The sequence below is a fragment of the Ranitomeya imitator genome, chromosome 1 (assembly GCF_032444005.1).
Source record: "Ranitomeya imitator isolate aRanImi1 chromosome 1, aRanImi1.pri, whole genome shotgun sequence".
Taxonomy (NCBI): Eukaryota; Metazoa; Chordata; class Amphibia; order Anura; family Dendrobatidae; genus Ranitomeya; species Ranitomeya imitator.
The window spans coordinates 1,196,129,462-1,196,154,592 of record NC_091282.1 but is presented as its reverse complement, the minus strand read 5'-3'; the positions used below and the strand labels follow the sequence as shown (position 1 = coordinate 1,196,154,592).

General features: G+C 48.0%; 1 protein-coding gene across 1 annotated transcript in view; it reads right to left on the bottom strand.

The window, feature by feature from the left end:
• Window positions 1-25,131, bottom strand: part of RNF4 (ring finger protein 4) — a 68,395-nt gene that overhangs the window by 6,811 nt on the left and 36,453 nt on the right. The window contains exons 5-8 of the mRNA XM_069744862.1: window positions 21,567-21,689; window positions 21,345-21,347; window positions 16,873-17,026; window positions 15,416-15,464 (exon numbers count right to left, since the gene is read on the bottom strand). Of these exons, the coding sequence (XP_069600963.1) occupies window positions 15,416-15,464; window positions 16,873-17,026; window positions 21,345-21,347; window positions 21,567-21,689 (329 nt within the window). The remainder of the gene's footprint in view (window positions 1-15,415; window positions 15,465-16,872; window positions 17,027-21,344; window positions 21,348-21,566; window positions 21,690-25,131) is intronic.

Genomic DNA, 25,131 nt, shown 5'->3' with positions numbered 1-25,131 from the left:
GAAAATATTAAAAGAGATTCAAGCAATGATTTTAAAATACATTTGGCAAGAGAGAAAATCCAGAGTCCAAGCGGACACGCTTTACATCCCTATGAGTAAGGGTGGCCTGGGATGCCCCTCGGTGGTCCGTTACTACAGGGCCGCATTATTCGAACCGTTACGATTAGTGTTGAGCGATACCGTCCGATACTTGAAAGTATCGGTATCGGATAGTATCGGCCGATACCCGAAAAATATCGGATATCGCCGATACCGATACCAATACAAGTCAATGGGACATCAAGTATCGGAATGTATCCTGATGGTTCCCAGGGTCTGAAGGAGAGGAAACTCTCCTTCAGGCCCTGGGATCCATAGTGAAGTGTAAAATAAAGAATTAAAATAAAAAATATTGATATGCTCACCTCTCCGGCGGCCCCTGGACATCACGCTGGTAACCGGCCGGCTTCTTTGTTTAAAATGAGCGCCTTTAGGACCTGCGAATGACGTCGCAGCTCCTGATTGGTCGCGTGCCGCCCATGTGACCGCCACGCGACCAATCAGAAGCCGCGACGTCATTCGCAGGTCCTAAAGGCGCTCATTTTAAACAAAGAAGCCGGCCGGTTACCAGCGTGATGTCCAGGGGCCGCCGGAGAGGTGAGCATATCAATATTTTTTATTTTAATTCTTTATTTTACACATCCCTATTGATCCGATACCGATACCCGATACCACAAAGTATCGGATCTCGGTATCGGAATTCCGATACCGCAAGTATCGGCCGATACCCGATACTTGCGGTATCGGAATGCTCAACACTAGTTACAATTCATGTGGAATAATGATGATGATGGGCACTGGATAGCAATTGATGAGAACCTCCAATATCTCAGCTTTTTACCATACACATCAAACTAAAGTCCCTAATAGAAACCTAAAAATGCCCCCAACAATAGACACGGTTTTGGAGCTATGGAGAGTGCTGACCAATAAATTAGGCCTTATACAAACTGCGTTTCTCAAAGCTCCCATAGAGACACTGGAACATTGTATACCGGACCTCAAACTTAAAAATTGGAATTTACCCAAAACTACCTCAATTGGGAACCTGTATGAGGGGGAGGAATTAATTACCGTACTTTTACATCACTGCGGGAAAAATAACAATGTCCCTCAAAGGGATTTTTACAAATATTTGCAGATTCGGCATTTCCTAACTGAAAGGAAAAAACAGATGCCTGCACCGCCATCTAAACTTTACTCTATGCTGATGAACCCGACATCACAGATTAGGGCGCTGTCCACAAGCTACGACTGTATGTTGGAGAATACCCTGCCCTCTCTAGCTACATACCTGCAAAAGTGGGAAAAAGACCTAAACTGCACATTCACACCGGATCAGTGGAGGGCAGCCTTCTTAATTATTGGAAGCCAATCTAAATGTACTAACCACATAGAAAACGCCAGGAAATTGTTATATCGGATGCATTGCGAAATTGTTATATCGGATACATTGCGAGACCGATAAGTCTTCTGGGTAATTTCGCAATGCATCGCCGGGAACAGAAGATGGCGGCTGGCGCTAGCGGGTCGGCGGACTACGGAGTGTGAGAATAGCAAGTTTTTTGGTTTTTTTAACATTACATTTTTTTACTATTGATGCCGCATAGGCAGCATCAATAGTAAAAAGTTGGGGACACACAGGGTTAATAGCAGCAGTAACGTTACCCGTGGCATAACGTGGTCCATTACCGCCGGCATTAACCCTGTGTGAGCGGTGACCGCAGGGGAGTATGCGGGCGCCGGGCACTGACTGCGGGGAGGAAGGAGCGGCCATTTTCTTCCGGACTGTGCCCGTCGCTGATTGGTCGTGGCTGTTTTGCCACGACCAATCAGCGACTTGGATTACCATGACAGACAGAGGCCGCAACCAATGAATATCCGTGACAGAAAGACAGACAGACTGAAGTGACCCTTAGACAATTATATAGATGTTCCTTCGCAGCTTCAGCATGACTCTATACTGCATGCATGCCTTTGCCCTGCTCTGAGCTGGCTCAAGGTGTGAGATATCAATCACAGCCTTTTGAGGCTTGCCGCCCCCCTGCTTAGCTAGGCGTTTTGTTACGGCTCCACGCTGAAGGGGGTTTTATAATCCCATGTCAAATAGGATACAAATGATTGGCATGAAATTAGATCTCCCATATTCTTCACAGGGGGGAACACATCTCAGCCGAAAGACCATCCCGGGAGGCTGAAGACTCGTCCACTTTGCTGGAGCTCCTCTGACTGGATCTGCTACTCTTTGCAGAACTCATCTCTCACCGATACGGCCACCACCGTTCTGCCTGCTTCTGGGGCTTCCCATCAGGCTGCTGTTGGTGACATCCATTGTCCTGAAGGGGAAAACGAGCAAGGAAGCTCCTACTCATGCTCCTGCTGCACTTAAAATGTCGGAGCAGCACTATTGCCCGCCCCTCCAGTACCCCTGGAAGTTCCAGCTCATCAGGCCCATGCGCACTTCCGGTCACGCCCCCTGGTGTGCGCGTCACCTGACCCGTCTCCTGTGCACATCGGTCAGGTATGCTTTCGGACCCGAACATGTCAGCCAGTGTGTCCACCTTGCCTCCTGGAGCGTACGAGCACCCAATGAGCCACGCCAGAGCAGGCCATCATTGCCCAGGATGCACTCTCACACACAACTGTGAAAGTCTTCACGGACCCACTGTGGCACTTTTAGGGACCCCGAACCAGCAGAGGCAGGGAAGATACAGCTGCCTGAGCCGACCGGCCGAGTCTTTCTTCAATCTTCAGGTATGCCTGTAAGAGGGTTCCTTGTCAAGGACAGGAAACCAACTGATGAATGGGAGAGGTGCCGCTTTTTTAGCCTGTAGGTTTCCTGTCCTTGATGGGTGGATCCCCTCTCTCTTGTTCCCGTCATGAGTGATCGATAAAATCAAAATATGGGGGGGGCGTGGCCTAGCGACGAATGTGAGCGGACGTGCGAAGGGTCTCTCTCCCTGCACCGCTCCTTAAACCTACCCTTTCAGGCGCCGCCGAACGCCGAAAACCGGGCAGAGGGACCCCGCAAGTCCCCGGCGAGGGGAAGAAGGCTCCGGAGTTGATAAGCGGTGAGGAGCGGAGATGCCGCGCCGCAAACAGTCGGCGCCTGCAGCCGGCGCGAAAATTCAAGATGGCGCCGTGGCCGAGGAGGAGGCGGCCAGGGCCAGCGCTACATACCGCCGGAGGCTGGAGGTAATAGCCCGGCTGGAGCGATTTGCCCGCACGGAGGAGGGGGGAGCCCTGCTGCTGGGTCCAGAGGGACTTGAGGTGGAGGAAGCCCTGATGAGGCAAGAAAGTGGAGGGGACGCTGGGACCGGTGAAGTGGAGGTGCAATGTTCCCCAGGGAGGGCGCAGGGAGCGCACAGTGCAGAAAGTGTGACACCTGCTGCTAGCCCTGTGCAGACCAATGACTCTGATGTGGTACAGCAGCCAAGGATGGGGGAACCAACACTGCAGGACATTTTCTCTGTCGTTATTCACTGCAAATCTGCCCTGGCCGCGCTGAATCTGAGGGTGGATGATCTGACAGTTGAAATAAAGTCCCTTAACTCTGCTATGCGCAAAGTGGAGAAAAGAGTGGAGGTGGTGGAGGAGCGTGTGGGCAGTGTGGAGGATCAGACAAACGAACTGTTAAAAAGAGAAAAGAAATATATTCAACGAATTGCAGAGCTGGAATTTAAGACAGATGATTTGGAAAACCGATCTCGGAGAAACAATTTAAGAATAATTGGGGTGCCGGAGAAGGTGGAGGGAAATAATTCCACTGAATATATTGAGGCATGGCTCAAGAACTCGGTGGGAGGAGCAGACCTTACCAAACATTTCTCGGTGGAAAGGGCTCATCGGGTCCCCACTCGCCCTCTGCCGCCCGGCTCGGCCCCTCGTGCCATATTGGCAAAAATTCTGGACTACCGGGATCGGGAGACTTTACTGAGAAAGGCCAGGCTGAGTGATGGCCTGAGTATAAATGGGAATCGGATCTCCATTTATCCGGACTACTCGGCATCGGTGCAGAAACTTAGAATGAAGTTTGGGGAGGTCAAGCGACGGCTCCGTGAACTGGACCTAAAATATTCAATGCTCTACCCAGCTAAGCTTAGGGTCGTGGCGCTGGACCGTGTTCAATTTTTTCAAAATCCGGAGGAGGCGATGCAATGGCTGGACACCAACGCCAAGAAGATTGGCACTGAGCGGAACCGTTAAGAATGTTTCGGAAGGATTGTGACTCTGCTGGTTCTGCCTCTCTTCGTTGGAGGGGTCCTTTCTGAATGTTACTGTTGTAGATGGTTCAACTGCACCTAACGTTTACAGTATTATGTTCGGCGGCGTAATGAATATTTCATATTGGTCGCGGTGTGGGGGGAAGAGATGGACGGCAAAAGACTTAGTTCTAGGGTATACTAAGTGCCCTCGGTTCTCATATAGAGAAAGAAAGTTCGGAGTATCTGAGTTATCTTGAGTTTTAGATGGGGAAGGTTGGGTTAGTTGTTGGGATGGGGGGTGGGAAGGGGGGGGAGGAGGGCATTGGGGGAGACCTGGGAGAGACGATTCTTATTTTATACCTTTTTCTAAGGAAATGGGAGGGAAGGTTAATATTATAAGTTGGAATGTTAGGGGGCTAGCGGACGCTACTAAACGTGCGGCAATATTTCAGTACTTAGTGAAACAGAGGCCCTCGGTGATATGCCTGCAAGAAACTCACTTAGTGGAGGAAAAAGTAGATATGTTACAGAAAAAATGGGTGCGCAGGGCATATCACTCGACTTTCTCTAATTATGCAAGGGGGGTGTCTGTTTTGATCCATACTAGTACTCCATTTGAGGAAGTTGAGGTTAAAATTGATAAAGATGGTCAGTATGTCCTTTTGGTGTGTAAAATTCTTAACCGTCTGATTTGCATTGTTTCTATATACCCCCGCCGTATTCTGGTAAGAAAATTCAAGAGATATTGGAGCATATGAGAGGGTGGGTCGGGGTTCCTCTTCTGGTGGTTGGAGATGTGAACAATATTGCCGACGACCATTGGGATAAGAGTAATCACGCTCCGCTACGTAGGGACGGTAATGGCACTCCTTTTGGGAATTACCTTAGAGAAATAGGCTGGATTGACTTATGGCGGGTTCGAAACGCTAATACTTATTCTTATTCCTGTTACTCGACCACGTATGGTTCTATGTCTCGTATCGATGTCGCCATGGGCAATGATGGGATGAACGAATTGTTAAGTGAGGTGGAATATAATCCCAGGATTCTATCAGATCATAGTCCAGTTCGGGTATCATTAAAATTATCTGAACAGGTTGGTTCACGGAAGATGGGATGGAAGGTCCACCCCTCCTGGTTACAACTCTTGGACATGGAAAGGGTGGGGGCTGAAATAGAGGAGTTTTTTAGGATTAATGATGGGAGTGCGGAATGCCACGTAGTATGGGACACCATGAAGGCGTATTTAAGGGGGATTCTGTTTCGTGACATTTCACGACATAAGACTAGGACTAGAGTACAGGATCAAGCTATTCTGGAAGAACTGAAGGCAGCTGAGGCAGCATTGGGGGCCCATTGTACTAAGGAGTCTCAGAGTCGGATGAGGAAGGCCCAAGAGGAGGTCAATCAATTATATTTGAGAAGGGCGGAGAGATTGCTGGCCTTTCAAAAAGCGTCTTTTTATTCAGAGGGGGAAAAGGTGGGGCATTTACTTTCGGTAGTGGCGTCTGCACAGAGGGACTCCTCTCATGTCTACTCCATTAGGAGGGAAGATGGAATATTGGTTACTCAGGGGGAGCAGATTTTGGAAGTGTTTAGGAAATTCTACAACAAGCTATATACTTCAAGTGTGGACAGGGGGGCTGAGGACATGACGGACTACTTGGAGGGGATTGACCTGCCTAGGTTGAGTAAAGAAGACTGTGAGTTGTTGGAGGAGCCGATTGGGGAGGAAGAATTGGGGGCCGCTTTGGCGGGGGTTGCTGGGGGTAGGGCTCCGGGGGCGGATGGTATTCCAGCTGAGATGTACAAGGTATTGAAAGAAACTTTGTTGGCCAAACTGTCGGAGGTGTATAATAGGTCATTGGAAAGAGGGGAGTTACCTGTTTCAATGAGAGAGGCTATCGTGGTCGTTATCCCTAAGGCCGACAAGGACCCACAATTACCAGAATCCTATAGACCAATCTCACTTTTGACGGCTGACATTAAGATACTGGCAAAAGCTCTGGCAAACAGGTTATCTAGGGTGATTGACAGACTGGTTCACCCGGATCAGTCAGGCTTTATGCCCAATAAATCAACGGCACTTAATCTGAGAAGGTTATTTTTAAATTTGCAAATCCCTTCTGACAATGTTGGCAAACGGGTTGTGGTATCCTTGGACGCTCATAAGGCTTTTAATTGCGTGGAGTGGAGTTATTTGTGGTCAGTACTGGAACGAATGGGGTTTGGACCTAAATTTATCTCATGGGTGCGGCTGTTGTACTCTTCTCCGGTGGCCAAAATTAGAGTGAATGACGCTCTCTCTGAGACTTTCTCTTTATCTAGAGGTACTAGACAGGGCTGCCCTCTGTCCCCGCTGCTCTTCGCCTTGGCGGTGGAACCCCTTGCCGCAAAGATCAGAGGGTCCCGGGAGGTGAAGGGTTTTATGTACGGGGAGGCGGAAGAAAAAGTAGCGTTATACGCTGATGATATCCTGCTCTTCTTGGAGGATTCCGAGGGGACCTTGGTAAAGACGGAGGCCATTATTGAGGAATTCGGGAGTTATTCGGGCTTAAGGATCAATTGGGACAAATCGAATATGATGTTGATAGATGGGGATAGTGGGGACGGTGATGGGGGGGACTCTGTCACAAGGTTGAGGCTAGTTGAGAAATTTAAGTACTTGGGGATTCAGATCGCACTCCCTCTGACTAGCTTTGAGGAACTGAATTTGGCACCTCTTCTGCGTAAGATACGTACCAAGGTCCAGGCGTGGAAAAAGCTACACTTATCGGTAATTGGTAGGATTAACCTGATAAAGATGATTGTGATGCCGCAGTTACTCTATGTGTTGCACAATTCCCTTATATGGATATCGCAGAATAGGTTTCGGAGGATTAGATCTTTGTTTGGTGAGCTGATCTGGGGTGGGAAGAGCCCCAGATTTAAACAGGAAACCCTACAGAGACCAAAGACGGAGGGAGGGGTGGCATTGCCCAATCCGTGGTTGTATTTTTTGGCCTCACAGTGTCAGCATTTCAAGGGATGGGGAGATGGGTCAGGTGGGATGCGGGCACCTTGCAGCCTGAGATCATTGATTGGGACAAAGGTGTTGAGTGAGGGCCTAGAGGGGGGACATTTCCGTGAGAAAGGTTCTAAATTTTGCACTGTAAGGCTCATTCACAAGGTGTGGGATAAAGTTAAAGGAATTAGGGGTGTACGGGCACTCACTAGATTCTCACCCATTTGGAACAACTGTGTCCTACAGGAGTTTAGACAGATGGAGGGATTTCATATTTGGAGGGAGGCAGGCATCTCTCGGATGGGCCAGATTTTACATCAGGGTAGAATTAGAGACTTTGAGATATTGCAGGAAGAATTTTTACTCCCGGAGTCTGAGATGTACCAATACCGTCGTCTTTCTCATGCGTACCGGGCACAGTGTAAGAGAAGGCCTGTTGAAATCCAGGTGGATCTTATGCTGGATTTTATCCTTGAAGGGGGAGGCACGAAGGGGGTGATTTCGGGTATATATGAATTCCTTCTATTTTCTTTTCTGGCGGAGCACCCTATTAGAGCAAGGGCGAAATGGGAGGCTGACCTGGGGGCGATTGATGATGACCGATGGGAATCAGTATTGGATTATGTGCCCAAGATATCAATGAGTGAGCCTGGTAGGCTGTCACAATTATTTGTCATTCATAGGGCTTACAGAACCCCAGACATGTTGTTCAAAGCCGGATTAAGGCCTAATTCAGAATGCCCTAGATGCTCGCAGTCCGAAGCAGGCATCCTTCATATGTTGTGGCAGTGCCCCAGGCTGTCCTCCTTTTGGGTGGTGGTGTTGAATAAAGTGGGTTTGGCATATAGTTGTAATGTGCCTCGGGATCCTCTGGTATGTGTTTTGGGCTATGTGGAGGAGGTAATAACTGATAAGCTGTATAAAACGGTTATAGCTAGACTGTTATTTATTGCGCGAAAGTTGATCGCCAAATTCTGGATTAGGGAAGAGCCACCAACAAGGAGAGACTTTATGAAGCAAGTGGACCATATCATTGCTTTGGAGAAGAGTATCTACGTTAGGAGGAATAAGATGGACCTCTTTGACAGGTTGTGGAGCCCGTGGCTTGAATCAATGTGACCTGAAGACCTTTTGCCCCTATGGAAATATTTTTTGACAAGTCATCTTCCTCTTCTTGTACTTTTGTATGTGATAATTTAGTGGGGGATGACTCTTGACAGGTCTCTAGTGGGTGGGGGGAAGGGGGGTGGGAGTTTGGTTTGGGACTAAATAAGTTTTCTAACAAAAAAAAAAAGTATTGTGTATTTGTATATTGCTGAAAACAAACTATTCCTTTTATTGTCTATGCACAATTTTGATGGTTTAATAAAAATATCTGATTCAAAAAAAAAATCTAAATATGGAAATCAAAGAATTATTCCCCCCCACATTTTTTTAATCACTAAAATATAAAAACATTATGGGTGTGGCGCCATGATGCAACATCTCTAGATGAGACAACAATTATTGCTTTTCCATCACTGTATTTTGCAACATAATTCTTTCAAAATGTGTAATTTGCTTTCAAAACAGCCATATAACCGAGTGATGGGGGAAAAATAGGGATTTTTGTGTGTACTCACCGTAAAATCCTTTTCTCCGAGCCACTCATTGGGGGACACAGGACCATGGGTTATGCTGCTGTCACTAGGAGGCTGACACTAAGCTGAGACAAAAAAAGGTTAGCTCCTCCCCTGCAGTATACACCCTCATGCTGGCTTCCAGAGACCCAGTTCAGTGCAAAAGCAGTAGGATAATAACAACAATATATCAAGTAACATTAGCATATAACATGTCAAACAAACAGTCAAAGACCAAAAAAGGTAACGAGCCGTAAGGCAACCAGGGTGGGTGCTGTGTCCCCCAATGAGTGGCTCGGAGAAAAGGATTTTACGGTGAGTACACACAAAAATCCCTATTTCTCCTTCGCCTCATTGGGGGACACAGGACCATGGGACGTCCCTGGGAGGGAAACAAAACAACCAAATAACTCCGTGTACCATCTGACTACAAATGCGCAACGGCCGCTTGCAGGATACGCCTGCCAAGGGCCGCATCCGCAGAGGAATGGATGTGGACATTGTAATGCTTTGTGAAGGTATGCAGGCTGGACCACGTTGCGGCCTTGCAAACCTGCTCCGCTGTTGCCTGGTGCCGGATGGCCCAGGAAGCACCCATCGACCGAGTGGAGTGAGCTCTAATCCCCGCCGGGATAGGACTGCCCCTGACCCGATAGGATTCCTGGATAGCAGATCGGATCCATCTGGCTATCGTGGATTTAGACGCAGCCAAACCCTTTCTGTGACCCTCCGGGAGCAGGAAAAGGGCGTCCGATTTTCTGAAATGAGCCGTTCTGGAAATGTACCTCCTGAGGGCCCGTACCACGTCCAGAGTATGGAGAGCCTTCTCGACCCTATGCTTGGGCTGCGGGCAAAAAGAGGGAAGGATGATGTCCTCGTTAAGATGAAAAGATGAGACCACCTTCGGAAGAAACGCCGGGGAAGGGCGTAGGACCACTTTGTCCTGATGAAAGGCCAGGAACGGTGCCCGGCAGGACAAAGCAGCGAGCTCTGAAACCCTTCTGATGGACGTCACCACTACCAGGAAGGCAACCTTCCATGAGAGGACAGATAGCGGAACGTCTTGAAGGGGTTCAAACGGAGGCTCCTGAAGAACCCCCAGGACCAAGTTGAGATCCCAGGTTTCTAACGGCATCCTGTAAGGAGGAACCACATGGGAGACTCCCTGAATGAAGGTCTTGACATGAAGGTTGGCGGCGATCCTGTGCTGGAACAGCACGGATAACGCTGAGATCTGGCCTTTGAGGGAACTCAGTGCCAATCCGGAGTCCAGACCGGACTGAAGGAAATTCAAGATGCAAGGGATGGAGAAAACGAGCGGAGGGTGCCCTCGGAGCCTGCACCATGAGAAGAAGGTTTTCCAGACGCGGTGGTAAATGGAGGCGGAAGACGCCTTTCGAGCACTTAACATGGTGGGAATGACCTGCTAAGAGAAACCGGCACGAGTTAGAATCCAGGTTTCAACAGCCACGCCGTTAAACGTAGGGCCCCTGAGCTCTGGTGGCAGATCGGACCTTGGCGGAGTAGGTCTGGGCGGTCTGGTAACCGCCAGGGAACGTCGGCTACGAGCCGAACGAGTTCCGCGTACCAAGCGCGGCGTGGCCAGTCTGGGGCGACCAGAATGACCGGAACTCCCTCCGACTTGATTTTCCGGATCGCCTTCGGCAGTAAGGGGAGAGGAGGGAACACGTAAGGGAGTTGAAACGGATGCCACTGAGAAATCAGCGCGTCTACTCCTATGGCCTGGGGATCCCGAGAGCGAGCAATGAAGTTGTGGACCTTGGCGTTCAATCTGGACGCCATCAGATCCACGTCCGGGGTCCCCCAGCGAAGACAGATCTGTCGAAAGACCTCTGGGTGGAGTTCCCACTCCCCCGAGGCAAGGCCCTGGCGGCTCAGGAAGTCCGCCGCCCAGTTCTCGACTCCCGGAATGTGCACCGCAGAGATGGTGGAATGGTTGGTTTCGGCCCAACGAAGGATATGAGAGACTTCCTGCATCGCTGCCCTGCTGCGGGTACCCCCCTGGTGGTTGATGTAAGCCACCGCCGTGACGTTGTCCGATTGGACTCGTATTGGGTGACCCGCGAGCAGGGTGTGAAAGCGACTCAGGGCAAGTCTGATAGCACGAATCTCCAGGATGTTGATGGGGAGCCTGGATTCCCGAACTGTCCAACGGCCCTGGGCGGAGGGGTGAAGAAACACCGCCCCCCAGCCGAGAAGACTGGCGTCGGTAGTTACCACTAACCAGCGGATCGGAAGGAAGGACTTCCCCTGGAGAAGAGATTGACCCAGGGTCCACCATACGAGAGATTGTCTGACCCGCGGGGACAGGGGGCAAGGGCGGTCGAGAGATGGGAGACTCCTGTCCCAGTTGCCCAGCAAAGCCTGTTGCAAGGGGCGGAGATGGAGTTGAGCGAAAGGAACCGCTTCGATTGCTGCAACCATCTTTCCTAGAATCTTCATGGCGAACCGAATGGTTCGCGGGCGAGGATGGCAGAGCGTTCGGGCTCCCTGCTGAAGCGCTTGGGCCTTGGGCCGAGGAAGCAAGACCAGCCCCCTTGAAGTGTCCAGGATCATTCCCAGAAAGGAGATCCGACGGGCAAGAACGGGAGAGGACTTGTCTAAGTTGATCAACCAGCCCAGGCGCGAAAGAGAATCCAGGGTAATGTGGACGCTTGACTCGCAGGCCTGAAAAGACGGGCCCTTTATGAGGAGATCGTCTAAGTAAGGTAACACGACGACTCCTCGAGAATGAAGGACAGCCATGACAGCCGCCATGACCTTTGTGAATACCCTGGGCGCCGTGGCAAGACCGAAGGGTAAGGCCGTGAACTGGAAGTGGTCCTCCAGAACGGCAAAGCGGAGGAACCTCTGAAAAGGCGGGAATATCGGAATGTGAAGATAGGCATCCTTGATGTCTATCGATGCCAAGAATTCCCCCCTTTCCATCGACGATATGACCGATCTGAGCGATTCCATCCTGAAGTGCCGTACTCTTATGCACTTGTTCAGGAGCTTCAGATCCAAAATGGGGCGCACTTTTCCGTCCTTCTTTGGCACGACGAAGAGGTTTGAGTAGAAACCTTTGAACCTCTCGTGCTCCGGGACCGGAACAATGACCCCGCTTTGGCGGAGGGAGTGAATGGCGCAAAGGAGGGCGCGAGACTGAGCTCCCGAGCTGGGGAGACGAGAGGGGAAAAACCGAGTTGGAGGAGGCGTGGAGAACTCTATTTTGTAGCCAGACGATACCAGATCCCTGACCCATTCGTCGTGAATGACGGAGAGCCAGGCTTGCTGAAAAAGGAGTAGACGTCCTCCTACTCCGGTGGTATCGACTGGCGCCGTTCCCGAGTCATTGAGACGGGAATCTGGGGGGGTCTCGAACCTCTGGTTCTGGACTGCCTCGGCTTTCCGCGCCAGGAAGGATTCGGCCTGAAGGAGGGACGAGTGTCTCTGTCTGTGCGAGCGGATCGGTCTGATCTGGAAAGACCGGTAGGATTGGGCCAGGCTGGGCTGGTACGAAAGGGCCGAAAACGAAAGTAAGGCTGGCGCTGGAAGGCCGCCTTGGGCCTCTGTTGGGGAAGGAACTTGCTCTTTCCCCCTGTGGCGTCAGAAATCAGCTGGTCAAGCTTTTCACCGAAAAGGCGCCCACTTTGAAAAGGGAGAGAGATCAGAGATTTTTTAGAGGAGGAATCTGCGCGCCACTCTCTGAGCCAAAGAGTCCTTCTGATAGAGATGGCGTTAGAAGCCGCCGATGCTGCGCAATTCGCTGCATCGAGGGAGGCGTACATCACGTAATCACTAGCCATGGCTATCTGTTTAGCCAGGTCCGCCATCTCAGACGGGAGGTCCTGTTCATGAATGGATTTCGCTAGAGCATCCGCCCAGGAAACCATTGCCTTGGCCACCCAAGCTGCGGCGAAGGAGGGGGATAGGGAAGAGCCTGAGGCTTCGTACACAGAGCGAGCTAGAGAGTCTAGCTGGCGTTCGGTGGGACTCTTAATTGAAGCGCCGTCCGGGACTGAAAGAAGCGTTTTAGAAGCCAGGCGCGAGACCGGAGGATCTACTATAGGGGGATCCGTCCAGTCTTTCACGAGATCTGCTGAAAAGGGATACTTCTTACCCGTGAAACGCTTATCTGGACGCTCCCTGTGTCGCCTGACTATATCCAGAAAATCTGGGTGAGAGGCAAAAGTTTTGTGGGAACGCTTGGTTCTGGTAAAAGAGACAGCGTGTTCCGGAGCGGAATTAGAGTCATCATCCACCTTAAGTGCGTGATTGACTGCTACAATGAGGGAGTCAACCGTAGCTCTGAACTCCGGAGCCTCCGGGTCCAAAGATACTTCGGACTCATGTTCAGAGTCGTGAACGCTGCGAGCCCCCAAAGAGGGTGAGCGAGAGGTGGAGCTGCCAGAGTCTGAGTGGCGAGGTGAGCGCTCAGGAGAGGTAGTGCGGGTCCGTTTTCTGGATGACCGTGCCTCTTTATGGAGAGAGCGGCCCCTGCTGGCCGACGATTCCCCTGCTACAGAGGGATCTCTTAGGACCTGTAACGGATTGCCCCGTTCCCCGGGAGGATTTTGAATGGATTTGATGGCGTTGGCTAAAAAATCCACGGACTGCGAAAGTGAAGCGACCCACGGGGGGGGGGGCTAGGCACGCCGGAGTCGGTGGCGGTGGAGGGCTCCTGGGCACATGGGACATCGCAGGCAGAGCAGAGGGGAGAGCTTTGAGGGCGGGGAAGTGTAGCCTGGCAGGTGGTACACGCAGAAAAAAAGGTCGAATGCACCTTTGAGGATTTTTTAGTCTTAGACTGAGACATGGTGTACACTAATGCCAGATACCCAGGGTCTAGCCTAAGGAAGCGAGGGCGGCGCTGCAGGAGAGAGCTGACAGTCTCCTTACCCTGGTCCTGTGTCCCACAGAGGAAGAGGAAGGCGGCAGGAGGACTAGGTGACAGCCGGCGTGCACAGCGCTGCACAAGGAGGACGCTGCGGCTGGGAGACCTGGAGCTGCGGCGTGCAGAGAGGATCCAAGATGGCCGCGCGGCCGCTGATGGCCGGGACAACAAAGGGGCCCAGGAATAAAGTGTGCCACTAGTAAGGGGGAGCCCTCCGAACCAGACACTTACCCTGATGGAGCAGCGCACCAGGGGCCGAGGTAGGAGTGTCTGGGGTGAAAGACAGGGACGGTGCAGGGGTTGGGAAGCCTCCATCCACCAGTCCCAGAAAGGGGGGTGGAGAGGAACCGTCCACCACCTGAATCAGCCGCATGCAGTGGTGATGCAGGGTGTGCTGCACGGACGCCACGGGTACTAGTGCCTCTGTACAGCCGAGGGTGAAACCTGGTGGACAGGGCAGATGTCCGGCAATAAAAAGGCCTGGCTGCAGAAGAGGGTACTGGAGGAAAACACCAGTGCTCGTCTGAACAAAGTGGGGAGATCGGCGCCCTTTTAGGGAAAAAACCGTCGCCCAAAAAGAAAAAAGTCAGCTCAGGCAGTGGCTCCCACGTCGCAGGAGAGGATACGGAGAGGTAAAACTCCCGTGCTCGCCTGTTGTTGGTTCGGGGGAGATCGGACCATGAAAGAATCCGTCGCCCCCTTCGTCCGGGTAGAATTAAAAAAAAAAAACAGTGTGCCTCCTACGAACACTAAGCTTGAACTGGGTCTCCGGTAGCCAGCATGAGGGTGTATACTGCAGGGGAGGAGCTAACCTTTTTTTGTCTCAGCTTAGTGTCAGCCTCCTAGTGACAGCAGCATAACCCATGTTCCTGTGTCCCCCAATGAGGCGAAGGAGAAAAGTAATTTCAGCACATTAAAGCAAACACTTTTCAGAGTTGGAAAACCAATAATTACACCAGAATTCGCTCTTAGGGTCTACTCACAATGAACTTTTTTCCAGGAGTTATTGGAGCACAAACTTTCCAAAAACCATGAAGGGTTAACCTCCATCCCCCCCCCCCCCCCCCAAGATGTGATAATAGAGTTAGGAAAGTTTCTGATGAAAAAACCTCAGTGTGAACATGCTCTTAAATTCAATTATTCTTTATAGTGTCTACTTTCGATACATTTATTTCAGAGTGTAAAACTAATAGCCATACACAGATGGCACACTTGGATGCAACCTTGCCCTTGATAAAGCCACATTTTGAGTGGCGTAACGTTTAGGGTATTGCTTTTTCCCCCCCTATCGATGCGTGCTTTATGATCCTCGTCCACTTTGCAGGTCTTGTTTCACACATGAACAGACTCATGCCTTCCATGTAATTGGTTGTTCAGGCAGGATGTACATTTTTTGACCCACAGTTTACATTTTGTTGTTTTCTCATATGTACTACTATATTATTGGTTTTGTTATCCACCTGGATTACGGTGCATAGATGCATCAGAATCCGCATAGTTTTCTTTGTGCAAACTACATCGCAATCCTACCAACACTACCGGCCGGGGGGTTACAGAGGTGCATCATGGGAAGGAGGTTATCACCAATAATTGCAGTCATGCCGAACACTTCAGATTTCAGTAAGACAATGCTTTAAACAGCAAAACGCACCTCTGAGTAACCATCCATGCAAATTGGACAAGTCACGCTCCCAGACGATCTGTAGAAACAAAGAACAAACAAGTCACTAAACTATATCAAAATACGCATGTTGCAACGTTCCCACAACTAGTAGTAGTACACACTAAAGACTGCCTGCTGTCCCATCATTGCCCGGGTCTTCTTGAGGATGCCGGATCGGTGGGGATCTGACATCATGCCCCCCAGCGATCAGTTGTTTGCAGGTGTATTGATCCAGAACAGCACAGCGTAGGGGCCGTTCCCAGGTACTGCAGCTCAACACTCATTTGCCTCATTAGGCGACAAGCTGAAGTAGCAGAGAATGGCCACTATGCACGGTGCCTAGTTGGTGGTGGGGCTGCCGGGCATCAAAACACTGCAGACCTGATGTTAATAAAGCATCTTAAGAATCGATTATCAATATCATACTCTTGGACAACCTCATTAATCACCTAACACTTCGGTATCCACGACTTCTCCTGTGCCGCTTCTCTTTTTTGGAAAGCTCAGCCCAATGTCATAACAATAATCACCGGAAACAGATCCATTCATTACTGAGGGATCCATCTGCTGAACGCTATGTGTCCATTTTTTTTTAGAACGCGAGAAGAATTGCATCATTCCACTCAGTAGGGATCAACGTGTTAATTTGGTGCAGGCCATATGTTGACGGCATAAAAGGGTCGTTTGCTTGAGACAACTGGTCATGTGTCCTGCGAGAAGTACTGACCAAAGGTGTTTGAAAAAGTGAAATCACGTACAGGTAGATGGCTTTCTCCGCCACTCACAGAGAATGAATGGATTAGCGGTGGAGAAGGCACCATCAAGCTCTGGCAATTGGTGGGCATCTCAATGGTGGTCAGAGAGCCCCTTCGACCTAGAAGTTAGCACCCTTCGAGTGGATAGGTAATAACTAATGATGAGCGAGGGTGCTCGGATAAAGTGTTATCCGAGCACTCTCGAGTCCTAATCAAGTATTTTCAGCGACCTTGAAAAAAAATGCTCGACAGCCACAACACTTGAAGGGATGGTCTGTCAGGAAATCCCTGCATGTGTTGTGTCTGTCGAACATCCGAGGCGACTCAAGCATTTTTTCGAGCTCGCCGAAAATACTCAATTAGGACATGAGTGTGCTCGAATAACACCTTATCCGAGCACGCTCACTCATCACTAGGAATAACGTCTTGTGACTGGATTTCACCTTTCCTAAAGATCTGCAATAACTACCAGGCAGAATTGTGAATACAGCTCTAGAGTGTAATACAGAACGCAACAACTCAAAATAACGTAATTACAAAGTTTCTGTATATTTTATCAACTTATAAGTTAACTTTACTTTTTGTTTTTCTGAACAAAGCAGAGGATTTTTTTTTCTTTAGTGGCTGGGTGGGAGAATTATAACACTGCGCCATATGCAGCATCTAGGTCATGATGACAGCAGCTTATACCTTGAGGTGGTATGCATTGTAGGAGGGAGCTTGCTGGACCTTCTGCTTGCCAATATATCATTGTCTAATGCATCCTCGTCATCGCTGCTTAATATACAGCTGGTCGCCTGGGCGTTGGTGCGGCCGGCGTTCCTCCGATTACGACTTGAGTGCTCTGGAATACAGAAATCTCATTAGATTCATGGTATCATTCTTCTCTTGGGGAATAAAACAAACCCTCAGATGCTGCTCTCAACAGCATCTAAGATTATTATTATTATTATTTATTTATATAGCACCATTGATTCCATGGTGCTGTACATGAGAAGGGGTTACATACAAGTTACAAATATCACATACAGTAAACAAACTAACAATGACGGACTGATACAGAGGGGCGATGACCCTGCCCTTGCGGGCTTACATTCTACAGGATTATGGGGAAGGAGACAGTAGGTTGAGGGTTGCAGGAGCTCCGGTGTTGGTGAGGCGGTAGCTCCGGTGTTGGTGAGGCGGTAGCTTCGTTGGTGATGAGGCAGCGGGGTCAGTGCAGGCTGTGGGCTTTCCTGAAGAGATGAGTTTTCAGGTTCCGTCTGAAGGATCCGACTGTGGTTGATAGTCGGACGTGTTGGGGCAGAGAGTTCCAGAGGAGGGGGGATAAGATGCTTGACAAACAGGGAAGGGTCTAAATTGTCAGCCCATCAGAGCCCAGTAAGACCACCAAATATAACACATAGGACTGAATAACCTAAAGGGTATATCTAAAGCCTTCTGAAAAACAACAAAAACGTGCCTAAGTACTAACAGGCAGGTAGTTACTACTTACCTGCCTGCCGGTTGTGAATGGAGCCGTTCTTCCCCCGGCATAGAGCAGTCACCGACAGCTCCTGCCGGCGATTCAGCTGCCTCTGCTGAATGTAGGCTTCTTTTCCATTCCGCTCTGCCCGTTAACGAGTGACTTCAAATGTAATTTTTATTGACAACGGGCTCCTCCAGTTAGACAGTGGGAATCCGGCTACCTATCAGAAAGACATCGGAAGGCCGCCCTGTCAACAGAGCGGAGTGGAACAGGAACCTCTGCTCTGTCAACATGAAGTCAGCAGAGGCAGCTGAATCGCTGGCAGGAGTGGTCTGTGACTGCTCTATGCCGACAATGAACAGTGCCATGCACAACAGGCAAATAAATAGCAACTTCCTGCCTGTTAGCGCTTAGGCACATTTTTTGGTTTTAAGTCATGGATATACCCTTTAAAGACTAATCAAATTTAGATTTTTGGGCTTTTGCTTTTTCCTCGTCTTCTTCCAAGAGCCATAACTTTTTAAATTTCTGCTCACACAAGTCTTATTTTTTTGCGGAATGAGTTGTACTTTTGAATGACGCTATCTATTTTATCATGCGATGTACTGACAAAACGGGAACATTCCAAGTGCTTGAAAGATTGTGGAAAATAAAAAAAATTGTTAATTATTTTTTGGGGTTTTTATTTTACTGGTGCACATTGTGCTGTAAAAATCACCAATATGATTGTTCTCCAGATCAGTACGATTACAGCGATACTAAACTTGCATAGTGTGTATATATATATATATATATATATATTATATATATATATATATATATATATATACACAAAAGGGGTGTTCAAATCTCCAAAATCCTATCCCAATATGTAGAAGCTGTAGCAATGTTAGGAAATGTGCACGACCATTGAAGTAGCTAGTTGTTAGTGGTCGTAACCATTGATACCTAAGCTACTGCAATGCCTTGAGCATGGGGTAAGTAGTTCTTCCGGTAACCTTTGCCGTTTACCCCATGTGCAGGGCATTGCAGTAGCTTGGGTATCAATGGTTACGACCATTCAGTGACAGTGGTTAGTGGTCGTAACCATGGATGCCTAAGCTACTGCAACTGCCCGGCACATAGGGTAAGTAACAGTGAATCAGAAGAACTAAACTACATTTCTAATTGGAGGTATTTCATATTATTATACCTTCTACATATTGGGAAAGGATCTTGGAGATGGGAATACCCCTTTAGGTGTTGAAAAAGAAATCCAGGAATTTGTAAAAAAACAAACCCTTTAGCAGCCCACAATCAAACCATGGGAAGGGCTGACTGGAGCTGTAAATGCTGCTGTCAGATATTGACAGCAGCACCTAACAGGTTGACAACAGCAGGCAATGCTCCACTCCACCAGCAACTGTTAAGAGGCAGATGATGACTGAAAAACACAGCCATCATCTGCTGGGAATGTGGCAGGCTCAGCTCCGGAACCTGCTCAATAAACATGCTGCTGACGATCATCGTACAAGTACAGCGCTTGTAAAGGGGGTCAAAGGAGATAAGACCCAAAAATCACAGCAGTTAACGGCAGATGGATAAGCCCCATTATAAGGGACTAACCCACAAGTGGATCTGGGATAATGCAAACTGCTGATCCGCTGTAGAAACCTGAGAATTCTGCTACAGATTCGGCGCCACAGCTCGTATATGGCCAGTTTTTGATAAATTGAATAATAGCACGGTGTAATTTGCCATGTGTTGTTTAACGGAGGCTGCATTAAACTGATATTACGACCTTTTAAAGACCTCTCATATGTAAAACTTGAGCAATCAAAAAGGTGTACTTATTTATTTTCTCACGACTAACACAAATCATGCAATTCCTCCTATTAATATAATATGCGGAACAAGAAATCTCACCTGCAACAATCTGCTCCACATGTTCAGAAGGTAAATGTCAGAGGAAAAAAAAAAAGTTAAAAAAAGTTACATTAGTCATAAATACGATCTTATCTTCAATACAATTAATAGAGATCTGCAGCTTATCGGACTGTCAGTACGGCTGCCGGAGAGGGGACCGCCTACGACCGCCCACCATGGGGGACGTGTAATGGCGCGGGTACAGGCTCGTAGGTTCTTGCCTGTATGACAGCCACTATTTACATCATTACTTCAGGCTCAGCTACGCAAAATTAACACCTTATACAACTGATGGACAAAAGTATTAGGACGTGATCCCGCCCCCCCCCCACACACACACTCACTCAGTGTTTAACATCTGGCCCCTCGCTTCCCCTCAGGTGTATAACATCTGGACCCATGCCCTCTTTCCCAGCTCCCTAGGGTATAATATCTGGCCCGTCGCCCCACCCGATGTATAACATCTGGCCTCTTGCACCCCCCTCTGGTGTATAGCATATGGACCCTTGCCCAACCTAGTGTATAACATCTGGCCCCTCGTGCCGCCCTCCTGGAGTATAACATCTGGCCCCTCGTGCCGCCCTCTTGGAGTATAACATCTGGCCCCTCGTGCCGCCCTCTTGGAGTATAACATCGAGCCCCTCTCACCCTGTGTATAACACCCGGCCTCCCCCCCAGACATGCCATCTGACTTTAGTAACGGGAATGAATGGCTGGTGGTCCAGAGATCACTGATCCCAGTGTGGTCCTGTAGGAGCCATCGATGTAACAACTCCGGTCATGACATTTCTTCCTCCTAAATATTCCCTTTATAGAGAAGTGTAAGGGACCGCAGCAACTCATCCACAAAATGGAGACCCCGTAACGTTACAGTGCAGGGGGCCGAGTGCTGATGGCAGAAAAGTTACCAACACTCACACCACACAAATTGTGCCCCTGCCAGGAGCTTCCTAGCTGTAGTGCGTCTGATAGAGGAGCCTGGGGTTGGTGAACACAAGGAGATCGCTACCCGGCCGGTCGGCACTGTGCCCGCTGTACGGTTTGGAGGAGGGGGGTGTTTTTCAGGGCTCGTCCAGTATTAAGGGAAATCTTAAGGCTGTGTGCACACGATGCAGATTTGGTGCAGAATTTTCTGCATAAAATCTGCACTAAATCTGCATCTCCTGGCAGAATCCGCAGGTGCGTTTTTGATGCGTTTTTTACCAATGGATTTCTATTATGGAGGGGTGCAGAAACGCTGCAGAACCGCACAAAAGAAGTGACAGGCACTTCTTTGAAATCTGCAGCGTTTCTGCGCAGATTTTTCTGCACCATGTGCACAGCTTTTTTTTTTCACATTGATTTACCTTGTACTGTAAATCACAGTGCGGATCTGCAGCGTTTCTGCTGCAGAAAAATCTGCTGCAGTTCTGCACTAAATCTGCATCGTGTGCACTAATACTTCAGTGTAAGACATTTGTAGTCGTCTCCAGCTTTGTAGGAACAGTTTAGGGAAGATCCGTTTCTGATCCCCATGACTGTGCCCAGTACACAAGCTCCATTTAGACATGGAGGGGGAGTTTGGTGGAAGAACATGACCGGCCGCACAGATCCCGGACCTCCGCCCCATCCAACACGTTTGGGATCAAGTAAAACGACAATTGTGAACAAGTCCTCTCCCCAGGGTCTGACTTCACAAACGCTCTTCTGGATGAAGGTGCAAAAACTCCCACGGACAGAAGTCTACAAGATCTTGTAGCGAACCATCCAGAGAGTGGAAGCTGTTGTAGCCGTAATAAAAAGGGAGGACCAACTCCATACTAATGTCTATGGATGTAGAATGGGATGACATAAAAGCTCCAGTAGGTGTAATGTGTAAGGTGGAGGGGTCACATTTGTTTTGTTCATATGCTGACTATTCCTAAGAGGTTGAGACTCTGGGTCACAAAAAAAAAAAAAAACAGCAATAAAGATAGAACTTAAAGGTAGAGGTGAGAATTAGCCCGTCCAGCGTATGTGAGTAAGAGAGCACTTACAACCACCGAGTCATTGAGCGTTTGGTCAATATTGTGCGTTAGGTCGACAACCACTGGTTCCAATGACGATTCGCATGTCAGATCAACGACTTCTTCTCCTGTCCGAAGAGATGAATGACCTTGTGTAAAACCAAGTAACCGCACTTATTATGACGCAAAGGCTTGTGGCAAAGTCTGTAAAATGTACTCTGAGTTATCTGATGAGAGGTTGTAATGCACTAGAAGTTTTCGATTGCCAGAAAAGACTATGTAGACTAATTTCTGCTTTATCATCCAAGCTAAAAAAAAATATACTTTTTTTTTTTTTTTTTTTTACAGAGAAACATAAAGCCAAAAACTAATACTGGTTATAGGTCAGCGAGAATTAGTGTAACACAGTCAACCTATACTCTAAAAATATGTATAAACAATACCTATTTTATTAATTACATGAATCCATAAAACAACCACAGACATAATAACACAAAACAACCGTGCTCTCTACCTAGCCCTAGACAAAGGGCCCTAGATGACCACTACCTGTCACCGGAGGTTGGCACCCTACACAGTCGAGATTGGCGCCCCCACTCAACGTCGTCTAACCCTGTTGCTCCTGTTGATGCCCTACACATGTGTCACAATTAGGCCTCCATTTGCTCAACAGGAAATGATAGGGTAAAAATAGATCAACAGCTGATATAGCCCATAATGATATTGGGCTGCCAAAAAATTGACAGGGTGAGAGACACAGACTCACAAAGTGCAAAACAGTGCAAAAAATAAAGTGCTCATAGTGAGAAAAAATCCTTGCTATACTGCTCCCTATAATCTGAATACCTGCCTAGCCGCGGGGGTTGGCACCCTACTGTACAGCGGAAATGGCGCCCCCACTCCACGTCGGCTGACCCTAGGAGTCCCTATGAGTGACTAAATGAATAGGCAGGGAAAAAAAATTTTTTTATATATAACTCATATTTCATAGAGATTGATATAAAGACACAATGTGGCAGGTATACTGATGAAATGACACATTAGCTGGAATTCAGACTAGGCCTATATACAGAGGCAATAAAAAAAGGTATATATCCACATAATTTGGGGAATATCCTTAATGTGCCTCCATCAACTAGTGTGCTTTGATATTACACACAGTTGGAGGTCACTTAACAAAGATAAAATACATTAGATGTCATTAGATATCCCATATGTATGAACAATCTTAACTTGATTGACCATTATAGTCTGATAATGTGTAATATATGATAATAGAACTATGGAGCAGTTAGCAAGGAAGTGATACTCATCATTCAGTAGATGTCATAGTGCGCCTCAACGCGTTTCACCTAACGGATCATCAGGAGGTATAGATGAATGGATGTGTCATGGAGTCATCCACGAACTCACACTTATATAGATGCCGATAACCATCAGACAGGAAGTGAAGATATCGGGCACTAGAGGATGAAATGCGGCTCAGATTGAATGCTGTTCCTAACACTATTGTTAGAGGCTACTGAAACATGGACGACCCACTACTGCATTTGCAGTGTATTCATGGATATTAACATATGTTTGAGACGCCATGTGACCAAGGCGCAGCCCGTCCCATGTTGAGGGACCCGATCATATATAGAGTAGATACCTCACAAATGCTCTAGCGTCTCTGATGGTGCCGGCATGCTTGACATGTGGGACGCACAACATAGCACTTCCTGCAGTGCATATGACCGGAAGAGCGCTCCCCATCTGTGTGACTGCGCATGTGCAAGTTACCTGTTGCTAAGCGCTGGGCTGATCACCAATAAGGTAGACATTAATGGTGGAGCGCCGAGCCTATATATATACATGCGCTTCTCTAAGTTTACCATTACTATATGGAGCGCACCTAATCACACTTCGCACAATACATGTGACCGAAGGGGACAAGCGCTCCTGGTCTATGTAACTGCGCATATCCAGGTGCCCATTAGCCATGCGCCAGGATGATCGCCAGTAAGGCAGACATAATAGTGGAGCGCAGACCAGATATGTAACTGCGCTTATCGCAGTCTACCGTTGCTATGCGACCACCTGAAGAATAATGCCAGAGCACGGAGACACTACCAGCTGCATCTAGCCCCAATTGTTTATATTATACAGCGGATTAGCTGTATTGTAATGGTATATATTATATACAGGGCTATAAACAGCTGAAAAGATATAATAAGTGCAATGACCGCATCAAACGTAGTTAACCCTTATAAAACCTTATGTAAGTGTGAGAACAAGTAATCAATAGATAACCATCGATTATAGCTGATACACAATACTATTAGAAAACCATAAATATCCACAGTCAATACTGTGCACCCAAGAGTAAACAGACGATTCCGACAGGGATGGCGAGGCAGGGGAAAACATCACAGCAGAGGGCATCAGAGAGGGGGACATTTACAACAATCAGGGAGAGGCCCACCCAATGGAAACAACTCCTCCTCATCCTCAATATCATCATCAGTCTCTTTTTTAGAGAGGAATGCAGGGACAGGTTATTATCTACGACCCAAGGCCTAAATAAAGGCCAAATAATTAACCTTTCCAAATATGCTCTTACAAGTGAGGATTATAGTCTCCTACGAAGGGGGCTTAATTTTGTGCCAACCAACAGATATTATTGTTTTAGTTGGTTAAAGGATGTTAATCTTTTCTGTAGGAAACTCAAATGGAAAAAATTTTTTGCACAGAACAGCCAGGCTGAATGTGAAAGATTAGGTCTGGGCCATGAGGATATGGAGGGCTATATGGTTCTAGTGGGCCTACTGGAAGAAAATGGACCTGCTAATGGCCAAGGTCCATATACCAAATTAAAGAACAAAAGTAAGAGAATGCCACCGCAGGGGGATACACCAGTATAGATATCTTTTTGAAATTGGTTGAGAGAGATCTACGTAAAATCCCGGCGGGGCCCTATGGATCTAATCTGACACTTGATGAACAGGAATCTTTATCTAGGTTGATGAAAAATAAAGACCTGATCATCAAGCCCTCCGACAAAGGAGGTAACTTGGTTATTATGTCAATAGAGGATTACTTTAAAGTATGTAATACTATATTAAGGGATGTTGCTACTTATGAAATTTTACAAACTGACCCATCCCCTACATACAAAGATGAATTGGAAAATCTCTTGACAATGGCCAAGATAAATAATCTTATCTCAAAAAGTGAGTTTGAGTTTCTTTTACCTATGCATCCTCTCATAGCCACCTTCTATATAACACCTAAGGTGCATAAAGGCTTGAATCCTATAAAAGGTCGACCGATTGTGTCAGGTTCTGACTCGCTAACCCAAAACTGTGGGATCTATATAGATGAGATCTTAAGACCCTTTGTACTTGCTCTCCCATCGTACATCAGAGACACCTCAGACCTGCTCCTCAAACTAGAAGGGATACATCTGGAAGAGAGTTCCTTCTTAGCCTCTGTTGACGTCGAGGCTCTGTATAGTAATATTCCACACAATTTAGGCCTGGAAGCAATAGGATACTTTCTTAAAATGAGATCAATTCAATGTACAGCACATAGTCGTTTCATACTGGACCT